At 41.5% G+C, this 12,208-nt stretch overlaps 1 protein-coding gene across 3 annotated transcripts in view; it reads left to right on the forward strand.

Moving 5' to 3' along the window:
• LOC126069349 (uncharacterized) overlaps positions 1-12,208 on the forward strand; it is a 92,972-nt gene that overhangs the window by 36,329 nt on the left and 44,435 nt on the right. Inside the window, exons 2-3 of one of the 3 annotated variants that reach the window (XR_007515913.1) lie at positions 7,088-7,247; positions 9,540-10,043. Coding sequence is in view for 2 of the 3 variants with exons in the window: in XM_049872639.1 (XP_049728596.1) it covers positions 9,540-9,876 (337 nt within the window). In the remaining variant the exon portion in view is untranslated. Of the gene's footprint in view, positions 1-7,087; positions 7,248-9,539; positions 10,044-12,208 lie in introns of those variants that run through there. The other 2 variants (XM_049872640.1, XM_049872639.1) reach the window with 2 other exon arrangements.

Consider the following 12,208-nt stretch of genomic DNA (forward strand, 5'->3'; position numbering starts at 1 on the left):
AGGTATTTTGATTCCATTTTCCTTTCCTTCTGCATATATTTTTTTAGATTTTTTCTTTGTTCTTAACATGATGGTTACATTTAACACCTTGCCGTTTAACTACCTGCCTTAAATTGATACCAACTTAACTTCAGTAACAAACAAAACTTCTATACCTATGCTGTTCTTCCCCCCTTCCCATTGATTTTGTTGTCGTCACCTAATACATATTTATAGATCATCTGCCCTGTAACATAAATTTACAATTTATAGTTTTTTAATGGAATTGTCATCATAATTCGTGAAGTATATAACAATTTGAATTATCAAACAATAATATCTCAAAACTTGCCATTATACCTGCCCATGCAATTACCTTTAGTAGATATCTTGCTTTCTATATACAATGTTGAGTTACTCTCCAGTGATCTTTCTTTTCCATCCAAAGGACTTTTTATAGGGTCACTTTAGTGGATTTGAACTGGCACCTTTTTTTTTTCTGGGAATGTCTTAATTTTGCCCTCATTTTTGAAGGACAGTTTCGCCAGATATAGTATTCTTGGTTCAAAATTCTTTTCTTCCAGCACTTTAAATATGTCAGTACATTGTCTTCTGGCCTCCAAGTTTTCTGAGGGGAAATCAACACTTAATCTTATTGGGGCTCCTTTGTGTGCTACTATTCACTTCTCTCTTGCTTTCAGGATCTCCCGGTATCTTTATTTAGTGAGGGCCTGATTATAATGAGTCCCATAGTGTGGTGCTTTCAGTTGATGGAATTTATCAAGCTTCTTGGATTTATAAATTCATGTCCTTCATCAGATTTGGAAAGTTTTGCATAATTTCTTCAAATGTTCTATCCTTTTGTGTCTGAGATCTCTTTCTGGGCTTCCCATGATGTACATGTTAGAGTGCTTGTTATTGCCTCTCAATTCTATTAGCCTATACTCAGCAGTCTTGAGCTGATACTCAGCCTCCATGGTTGGTATTACCTTATTCTCTAGATTACTGATTCTTTCTTTGCCAGCTCAAGCTTGTTTTTTTAAATCCTTCCATTGAGTTTTTTATTTCAGTAATTGTGTCTTATAGTTCCAGCATTTCTGTTGGTTTCATTTTATAGTTTCTCTCTCTCTTTAATATTCTTGTTTTGTTCATACATTGGTTTCCTAATTTCTGTTCTTTGTCTTTTACTTAGTTCTTTGAGCTTGTTTAATATTTTTGTACTATGTTCTTCTAGTTTTTTTTAAATTATTATTTGGGTTTTCATCAATACAATTTCTCTCCCTTCATCTTATTCATTTGAATGGGCCATCATTTCCAGTTTCTTTGTGGGCATTGTGATAATTTGTTGAAACCAGGGCAATGGAATGTTACAGTGTGCTGACTTTCTAAATACCCCCAATTATGCAGTGCCTTAGGCATTGCAAATTTCTGCAAGATACTCTTAAGATGTCACTCTTTTTGGACTCTGAGTGCCGTTCCCTGTCACTGTCTATGATATCTCCAACTGAAGTGAGTCCTAAGTTTAAACTTTCCAGAGGCTTCCAGACAGACCCAAATACAGGGTAATCACTCTGCTCTAAGGGACAAAATCTTTAGTCTTTTGGTTACCAATCCATCCCCTGCTGTATGATGGTGCCATGTAGGGAGGAGGAGGGAAAGGGACACCTTGAACTGTTCACCTGGGAGTTCTATGGTATTAGAGTCAGATCCAGAAACCAGGGGCCATTCCGAATGTGCAAGTGATCTGTGCATTGACTGGTGGTGCAGAGCAGAGGCTGGGCCACTGGGACTATCCCTCCAACAGGCTGGGAGGGGGAGGAGTGAGGACTTCCTTAATTTGCCCAGAAGATACGTGCTTTCAGTTACAGAGCCAGGGATCAGGGGCTTTTCCTGCTGCACAGGAGCTCCTTACACTTGCCAGTGGTGTGGGGTGGCTCCCAGGCTCCTGGGGCCATCCTTCTACTGTGCTGGAAGTGGAATGGGCAGAGGCATCATGAACAGTCCACCCAGGTGATCTGTGCTTTTAGATTCAGATACAGAGGTCAGGGACCCTTTCCTGTGCACCAGTGATCCATTCAAGCTCCTGGGTTTCTCTCTGCCATAATGGGAGTGGAAGGGGCAGGGCCACACAGAATAGTCCTTCTGAGAGATATGTGTATTTAATATCAACACCAGAGGTCGGGGCCCTTCCCTGTTCACTAGATATTTATGCACATACTGATGGTGCAGAGCAGCTCCTTGGCATCCCTCTGCCATGCTGGGAGGGGAAGTGGTGGGGGCATCCTGAAAAGTCTATCTGAGAGACCTGTGCTTTTAGTTTTGTGCACCAGAGATCAGTATGCTGGCTGGTAATTCAGGGTAGCTCCCAAGCATCCCTCTGCTGCACTGGGCTGGAAAGGGTTAGAGAACCCAGAACAATCAGTCCAGGAGATCTGTGGTCTCAGTTTTGGATGAGAGATCAGGGGCCCTTCCCTGTGCAGTGGAAATCCATGCACTGAGTTGTGGTGCCAGGTGGCTAATGGGCCACTGGGTGCGTACATCTATTGCACTAAGAGATGGAAGGTTGGGGATGGTGGAAGCAGCACTTTTCATACTGTATGATTCATCATTTTCTTTATTCAATTTTCAGTACCTTGCTGCTGTCCTTTGTTCTTCATTTTGGATTTTTTTTACAGGGCTGAATACAAGATTCAAGTTGCTTTCATTGGTGTTCTTGTGGGGAGGGTTGGGATTGTAGATCTGTTCATGCTACCATCTTAAAGTTCTCCATTTGGTTATTTTTTATAGTCTCTATCTCTTTATTGAAATTCTCACTTTGTTCCTGTATCATTTCCCTGATTTTCTTTTTTCAGTGTCTGTGTTTTCTTTAGGTCTTTGAGCATATTTAATACTGTTGTTTTGAAGTCGTCTAATCTGTTCATAGGGAAGATTTCTGTATTTCATTTTGTTCTTTTGATTGGGCCATCCTTTTCTGTTTCTTTGTATGCCTTGTTATTTTTTGCTCGTACTGAGTCATCTGAATATTTTAATGTGAGAACTCTGGAACTTACATTCTTCCCCTTCCCCATGGATTATATTTTTTAGTTGTTGAAAACTGCAATAGTTTATGTGCTAAGCAAACCTGTTAACTAGTTTTGCCAAGACTGCTTTCCAAAACATGCATGGATAATGAGGACTTTCTTCCACATTCCATGCCCAAATAGTGTGGTGAAGGAGGACTCTTGTAGTTTGGGAGAAAAAAGCAAAAAACAGAAAATATGAGATTCTCTCACTCCCCGGGGATTGCTACTGTTACTTTAATCAAGGCTGTAGTTCACTGTTTGTTTAATGGCTTATTCAAGCTAATTTTTCCAAAGCGTGTGTTCCAATTCTGTTATCTCTGCAGTCAGTCAGTGGCTGGACAGATTTCACAAAATAAATAAATAAATAATTCTTTAAAAAAGAAGCCACATTGGCTCTTTAAATCTCCTGCTGGGAAAAACCGCTTATGCAAGAGAGCCAAACCACTGCAATGATTTGTACCCTTCCCTCAGGGCACTGCCAGATCATACCAGCTGTGCAAACTATGCAACCCCAAATCCTTGGATGATAAGATCCCCACTTCCAACACTGGCACTAGTCAGCCACTTTAAGAACATAGGCTTCAATTCCCACTATCATGACAGGGCTGCAGAATGGCAATGGTAAATGGTTGGTGCAGATGGCACACCTAGGAAATATCAGCAGCTGGTCACTTCCTCAAGAACTCCCCTGGTTTATTTAAGTGTACAATCAGATTCTATAGTTCCAAAATAGTTTATTGAAATTGTTCTTTCCTGCATGTATTGTTACAGTGTTGGAACATACCTCTAGAACTTCCTACTCTATCATTTTGCATGATGTCACTCCTGAGTAGAGTTTTGAATTAATGCAAATCTACTGCTAGCTCCAAGATTCAGTTTTCTGAGTCAGCTAGCTACTTAGGATGCAAACATGTGGGTCTAGGTGCATGTATAACTCACAAAGCCCAGAGAGATGATGTAGGCATTAAATAGGACAAAGGCTGTCATTTGATCCTCAAACGTGTCTGGAAGGCTTCTTTTCCTTTGTTGTCCTACTGAATATGGATGTGAGTATCCATTTTTATAGACACTCAGTTTCCTTTGAAATATTCTAGAAAATTAGGGGTTAATGGATGAAGAGATGCAGCCTTCAGTTCCAGCTGACAAAGAGCACGAGGCCTCTGCAAGACAAGTAGAAAGCGTGGCCTGCAGGCAATGCCTGCAAAAGGACTTGGAAGGGAAGGGAAGTATGAAGGTTCAACAGAAGATCACATGGTGCAAGGATTCCAGCCAGGAGAAGCTCAGAACCTGGGGAAAAGTGAATATTCTGTTTTGGATTATAGTAGCCACTGAGAGAGTATTGACAGTCTTCCCATCCCCAATTCATACCTAAAGGTGATTGATGACCATGCTCACTCCCAAGACAGGGTGACCTGCTGCCATGTCTTCAGATACTAGTAATGGTTGGGACTTCATAGGCATATCATCTAGACCTTTGGTGCAAGGGCCCAATATCCAAGAAGCCTAATGCCCTAAATTTGGTATAAAACTAGAGGAAGGTCCCAGATCCACCTCTAGATTGTAGGGGTGCTCAGACCATTTGTATTACTTATAGTTTCTCTCTAAAAAAGAGAAGCTCCATTCAGTTTTCTTGTATGAGTTCAGCTCAGGTTTCCAGGTAGCTGACATCAAGTGTGTGGTACAGGCTCTGTCGTACAGTCTTAGAGGGGCAGGGGTGATTGGCGTATATACTGGTATCTGATTGCAGTAGGGGGTCACACTCTGAATAAGTCAGGGGGCTGAGAACCGAACCCCACGTGTCTCTGAGGAAAACGTATCTCTGTTCCCTAGAGTGTGCTGGTGGTTGGGTTCTGCAGAGGGACCATGGGCACCCAAAGTTTTTGGTTGTAAGGACTGGGCAGTACCAGTTATCTTTGGACCCCTGTTGTGGGTGGCTGGGCGATCTGAGTGGAGCTACCAGTCCTTAGGTCCCTGACGTGGGTAGGTGAGGACCCTGTTCAATAAGCAAAGCAATGTCAAGCATCAAACACCCACCTCTCCACCACATAGCTGAAATGGTTGGAGTTTTCCAACAAGGGCCTATTCTCCCAAAATAGGCCCACACGTGTCCATGGAGAAGGGGAAGGTGCTCAAGGTCCATGGACGGTTTATGCCTGGACAGGAGCTGCTTCTGTCCTGAGCTCCCCTGGTTAATGGAGCTAACAAATTATCTTTTTCCCCCAATTGCAAATTTTTTCCTTCCCCAAGGCTGGGAGGATGGCTCTAGGTGCTCACCAGGGTCTATCTCAGGCCTAGAGATTCAGCCGCTGAAGCCTGCTTGGGGGTGGGGGTAGGGTAAAATATATGCAAGTACTTAGCTTTTGCCGAGACCGCCCTTCTTCTCAGGTTCCGGAGGTGTGAGTGTGCTGTGTGGGTGGCTGCTTCTCCCTGAGGAAACTGCTGCCGAACACTAGGACCAGCCTGCCGCCACCACCGCCGCAGAAATGGTGCCTGAGGTCTCCCCACGATTAAGGTCCAGCAACTCCTCTCCACTTCTGAACAGTCTCTTCCTTCTCCTGCCCCTCAGTTCCTTGTCTAAGCTTGCCTTTGATGCTCAGGGCTCCCAGCTTATCACAAATATACTTGTTTCACTTGTTGTTTTGGGTCTTTGTTGTAAAGAGGGCTCGACAGAACCGTCTGCCTATTCCGCCATCTTGGCTCTGCCTCTAGATGTAATGTTTTTAAAACAGGCAAAACTCAGAGAAGAATTATTTGTAAGTGTTCAGTAAAAGTAGCTATTATGATTATTGTCACCGCGCTGGTGTAGAGATTTTCTTTGGAGGTACAAAACATTTCACAAATATACTGTTTCTGGTGGAGTAATGATTTATTTTATGTGAGTGTGGGACCAGGCTGAATTCTCAACTGAACGCTCCCTTAGAACTAATTCTTCTGAAAACTGGAAAAGAAAGGGAAGAATATCAAGGTTTATCCTACCTTTCCTATACAAAATATACCTCATGGTAATCAAATAGTTGATGAGGTGATGATTTCCTTTATATAAGTATTCCAGTTAGTGAATAAATGATATAAATGCCATCACGACTTGCAACATTTAATGAATTAATGAATCTAAGCAATAGTTATAAATGGCTGTCACCATCTTGAAATGGCAACCAGCTAATCTTCATGTGTCTCCTGATGGAAGTGCACATACCACCTATGAAGTATGCTTGCCTGAACAAAAACTAACCTGAATCTTATCAAGCATCTAGATCCATCTGCCAATACACAGAAAATACAAATGACAGAGGAAAAATTAATGACCCTGCTGAGATGCACTCAACAGTACTTAGACTGTTAAAAAACTTAGAGGACAAATGACTCACAATAGGTGAGTATAATTATTACATTATTACAGATAAGGAATATAAGACACAGACAGATTAAGTGACTGACCAAAAGTCAAACAGCTAAGAAGTCAGCAGGCCCAGGATGTAAATCAAGGTCTGCTTGAGTCCATAAATCCTGTTTTTACCACTAGACTATAAAACTCTATGACATCTGGCATCCTTATAAAAAAAAGAGAAAATCCAAAGTAGGGAAGCTACACTTTGGTTGTAGACTAATATTCTACCTTCCCGAGAAGCTTAGCTACATTTTACCAGGAACATAATGTGGAGAAAGTACAAAGAGGAAAAAATAGCTGGGTGATGAATGGGATTGCTAAGCAACAATTTATGAAATCCAGTGAAACCATGGCAACGGGACACTGTGGTCCCAGGCATGAACTCATTTAACATTCAAGAGTAAAGGCACAGCTCTTGGGAACATCTGGTGAAATAAATCAAGAGGTTTTGAAAATACAAGGCATTATCATAATTATCGTTATCAACACTGCTCGCGATACAAATAATCCAGGAAATCAGTGCATTTTAAATAAATAATTGCTCACAGACTGTTAGAATTAAAACTTCATTGTAACACGTAGAAATTTTGTATTAATACATCTTTAAAAGTTATTTTCCTCTATAAACAAATCTACCTTTCTTTTCTTTATCAAACAGAGCTATTCACTTTGATTAAAGTCGGTGTATGTGCAAATGCATCCAGTACTTAATGATGGCCCAATAATTATTATCTGTGTCATTAAAAAAGAAGGCAGGTGGTGAAAAAACATCTTTCCAAAACATACCTCTTTCTGAAGCAAACCACCCTAATATACTGGTAAGAGTTTAAAAGTGCTACATCAACTCCTACTAGAGTTGAGTTAGCTAGTTTTGATAACTAGTATAAAGCTAAAATGCAATTCTATGTTTATAATTATCTTGTAATCAGTCAGGGAAATGCTAAACAATACATTCCAAATGGCCTAAATGCCCGTTTCCATGAGTCTAAGTGACCTTAATCACTTGCGGAGTGACATTATGCTGTACATATTTTACATTTTATTTGCTAAAGTTTCTATTTGCTCCTAGGTGATACCTGTCAATGGCTAGCCCACTGTAACTGCTAACAAAATAACATAAAACTCAATGTCTCCATTCTAAACAATGAACAGGCTCATTTATATTGTATATGCATCAGTAGGAAAAAAATATGGTTACTTAAAACACCCTACTGCCTTTTAAGGAAGGTAAACCGAAAAACAAAACAAAACAAAAAAACAAACCCATTGCTGTCGAGTTGATTCTGATTCATAGCGATCGTACAGGACAGAGTGCCCCATAGGGTTTCCAAGGAGTGCCTGGTGGATTCAAACTGCCAAACTTTTGGTTAGCATCTGTAGCTCTTAACTGCCCTAGCAATTGGAGATTGTTTTTTTCATGACTGCCATATTCAGCCTCAAGATACTAAATGACCTTTTACATATTTCAAGATAGTACTCACTAATCAGTGGGTGTTCAAATATAGCTTTAGAAACTGGAAGATGCCTAACTTTTATTTATAACCACTCTATCATGGTGGTGGCTGATAACCAAGTAGGGAAATATCCAAGGATATTAAGAGGCTGGTGGGAAGAAGAATAGAGACAGATGGGAATCCTGCTGTCTACAAACAAAAGAAAATCTTGGGAGAGGAGATGGGGCTAATACAGATTTTTCCAGTAAAGCACTGAGGAATAGACATCATCCCCTTTCTTAAATCTTCACTCACTGTTTGGGTGTCAGTTAATTATTCTGGAAATGTCCTTATTCCTGTTTGAAGGTTGGGGCTGGTTTAAAACAAGAGTCTGCATGTCTGGATAGCAAACATGGGGTTTACATTTAGTCTGCACAAACAACCCTTCATGAATGAAGGAGCATGCTCATGTAAAAAGATCATAGTCACCATTCACAATTTACACTGTAATGGAGGGTATTTGCTGTGCTCTAAAAAAAATTTTTTTTTCTTAGCTGGAGGCCTGGAAACCCTGGTGGCATGATCGTTAAGAGCTATGGATGCTAACCAAAACTTCAGCAGCTGGAATCCACCAGGTCCTCCTTCAAAACTCTACCAGGCAGTTCTACTCTGTCCTGTAGGGTCACTATGAGTCAGAACTGACTCAGCGGCAGTGGGTTTAGCTGGAGACCCACAATAAGCACATGGGAGGCCAGAAGCAGTCTCCTGAGTTACTTTATAATGGAAACATCTCTAGGCATAGCAGGTAGGCACCTAGAGATTCTCCAACAACTGGCCTCCTAGAGGAAGACTTGGTTGTCTTGTATTACACATATACTGACCTGCAAGGGTATCACTGTACCTGATGTCACTTAGAATCCTGCTGGGGCAAATCATGAAAGCACTGTAGGACATAAATGGGGACTTCTAAATCAGGAAGGTGAAAACACATTTCTTAAAAAGAAAATTTCAAAATAAAAATAATACACAGTCATTCCTTTTTTCCCCCACTTTTTAGAAATTATATTTTCAGCATTAAGGGGTAGTTTTGTTACTTTTTCTCCCAAACCACAAGTACATTTAGTAACATAGTTAATTTCTGTAACTTTTTTTCCCATTGAGAATTTCTTTTACCTATAGCAATGAATATTTTTTACTTTTCTCCCCAAATTGTGAATTTGTCAGGACCCAAAAGTTCTAAACTTTGAGCCCTGGTGGTGCTGTGGTTAAGCATTCAGCTGCTAACCAAAAGGTCGGCAGTTCAAATCCACCACCTGCTCCTTGGATAACCCTATGGGGTAGTTCTACTCTGTCCTATAGAGCCTCTATGAGTTGAAATAGACTTGATGGCAACATGTATGCAACATTTTATCTACTATTTTATATATTTGAATGTTTTAACTTTAACATATTTTTAGGAAGTTTTACCTGCAGTGCTTTTTTAAAAAAATTTTTACAGTGCTTTAAGGGAAAGTTTAGAGATCAAATCAGTCTCTCACACAAAAACCCATATAAACCTTGCTACATACTCCCAATTGCTCTCCCCCTAATGAGACAGCCCGCTAGCTCCCTTCACTCTCTCTTTCATGTCCATTTCGCCAGCTTCTAACCCCCTCAACCCTCTCATCTCCCCTCCAGGCAGAAGATGCCAACAAAGTCTCAAGTGTCCACCGATCCAAGAAGCTCACTCCTCACCAGCATCCCTCTCCAACCCGTTGTCCAGTCCAATACTTGTCTGAAGAGTTGGCTTTGGGAGTGGTTCCTGCCTTGGGCTAACATAAGGTCTGGGGACCATGACCACCGGGGTCCTTCTAGTCTCAGCCAGACCATTAAGTCTGGTCTTTTTATGAGAATTTGGGGTCCGCATCCCACTGCTTTCCCACTCCCTCAGGGGTTCTCTGTTTTGTTCCCTCTCAAGGCAGACATCGGTTGTAGCTGGTCACCATCTAGTTCTTCTGGTCTCAGACTGATGTAGTCTCTGGTTTATGTGGCCCTTTCTGTCTCTTGGGCTCATAATTACCTAGTGTCCTTGGTGTTCTTCATTCTCCTTTGATCCAGGTGGGTTGAGACCAATTGATACATCTTAGATGGCTGCTTGCTAGCGTTTAAGACCCCAGACGCCACTCTTCAAAGTGGGATGCAGAATGTTTTCTTGATAGGTTTTATTATGCCAATTGATTTAGATGTCCCCTGAAACCATGGTCCCCAGACCCCTGCCCCTGCTACGCTGGCCTTCAAAGCATTCAGTTTATTCAGGAAACTTCTTTGCTTTTGGTTTAGTCCAATTGTGCTGACCTCCCCTGTATTGTGTGCTGCCTTTCCGTTCACCTAAAGTAGTTCTCATCTACTATCTAATTAGTGAATACCCCCTCCCATCTTCCCTCCCTCCCCCCTCTCATAACCACAAAAGAATGTGTTCTTCTCAGTCTAAAGTGTTTCTCAAGTTCTTATAATAGTGGTCTTATACAATATTTGTCCTTTTGCTGCTGACTAATTTCACTCAGCATAATGCCTTCCAGATTCCTCCATGTTATGAAATGTTTCACAGATTCATCATTGTTCTTTATCGATGCGTAGTATTCCATTGTGTGACTATACCATAATTTATCCATTCACCCGTTGATGGGCACCTTGATTGCTTCCATCTTTTTGCTATTGTAAACAGTGCTGCAATGTACATGAGTTTGCATATATCTGTTCATGTAAAGGCTCTTATTTCTCTAGGATATATTCCAAGGAGTGGGATTGCTGGACCATATGGTAGTTCTATTTCTAGCTTTTTAAGGAAGCGCCAAATCGATTTCCAAAGTGGTTGTACCATTTGACATTCCCACTAGCAGTATATATGTGTTCCAATCTCTCCACAGCCTCTGCAATATTTATTGTTTTGTGTTTTTTGGATTAATGCCAGCCTTGTTGGAGTGAGATGAAATCTGATTGTAGTTTCGATTTGCGTTTTTCAAAGGGCTAATGATCGTGAGCATTTCCTCATGTATCTGTTAGCTACCTGAATGTCTTGTTTAGTGAAATGTCTATTCATAACTTTTGCCCATTTTGTAATTGGGTCATTTGTCTTTTTGTAGTTGAGTTTTACAGTATCTTGTAGATTTTACAGATCAGGCACTGATTGGAAAGTTCATAGCTAAAAACTTTTCTCCAGTCTGTAGGTAATCTTTTTGCTCTTATGGTGAAGTCTTTGGATGAGCATAGGTGTTTGATTTTTAGGAGCTCCCAGTTATCTAGTTTTTCTTCTGCATTGTTAGTAATGTTTTGTACACTGTTCATGCCATGAATTAGGGCTCCTAACATTGTGCCTATTTTTTCACCCGTACTCTTTATCATTTTAGATTTTATGTTTAGGTCTTTGATCCATTTTGAGCTCATTTTTTTGCATGGAGTGAGGTAAAGTCTTTTTTTAATTTTTTTGCAGATGGATATTCAGTTATGCCAGCACCATTTCTTAAAAAGACTATCTTTTTGGGGGCAGGGCCAAGATAGTCGACCAGGTAGATGCTACGGCAGATCTCTCTTGCAAGAAAGACTTGGAAAAACAAGTGAATTGATCATATACATGACAATCTAGAAACCCTGGCCATCAAACACAGAACTAAGGAGTTGACCTGAGCGACAGAGGAATGAAAAGCCGTGCGGTGAAGTAGCGACTGGTGCTGGATCCAGCGTCCCCCGCCACAGCCTTGAGCCCTTGCAGTTCCCTGGTGCCAGAGTGGCTGGGCTGATCGCGGCTTACTGAGATGGGGCAAGCATGGGACGCAGCCCTATTCCCTAACCCCCTAGAGTAACCTCGGCAAAGACTTAGCCAGCGCAAGCAGGCTGCACACTGACGCAGCTGACAGGAGAACGAGAACCCACGGGGAAGCAACGACTGTTTTTGGAGCCTAGAGCCAGCGTCCCAGTCAGAAAACCTTGGCACTGGGCTTTGGACTAAGTGCTGAGGAGCAGATCATGGCTTCCTGAGACAGCACAAGCACCGGACACAGGACTGACCCTTGGGGGCAATCTCGACCCAGCCAGCACACACAGGCTACACTCCCCTCCGGAATCTCAGATAAAACAGTCTTCACCAAACAGGATAAGCAACTTTGTCTATATTGCCTTGCTACTCTCTCCTATCTATTTGATCCCTCCCCTCCCTGCCCCAGCCAGCTCATTAACATCGGAATTTTCTGGGCCAGGGAGTGAAGTGCTCTGCAGCTTTTTTTTTTCCTAACCCATTCTCCTGGCCTGAGGGAAGAAGCAATTAACAATTATGGAGAGAAAAATCCTTCCCTGACTTCCCTAAACTGGAA

This window comes from Elephas maximus, chromosome X (assembly GCF_024166365.1).
Source record: "Elephas maximus indicus isolate mEleMax1 chromosome X, mEleMax1 primary haplotype, whole genome shotgun sequence".
Taxonomy (NCBI): Eukaryota; Metazoa; Chordata; class Mammalia; order Proboscidea; family Elephantidae; genus Elephas; species Elephas maximus.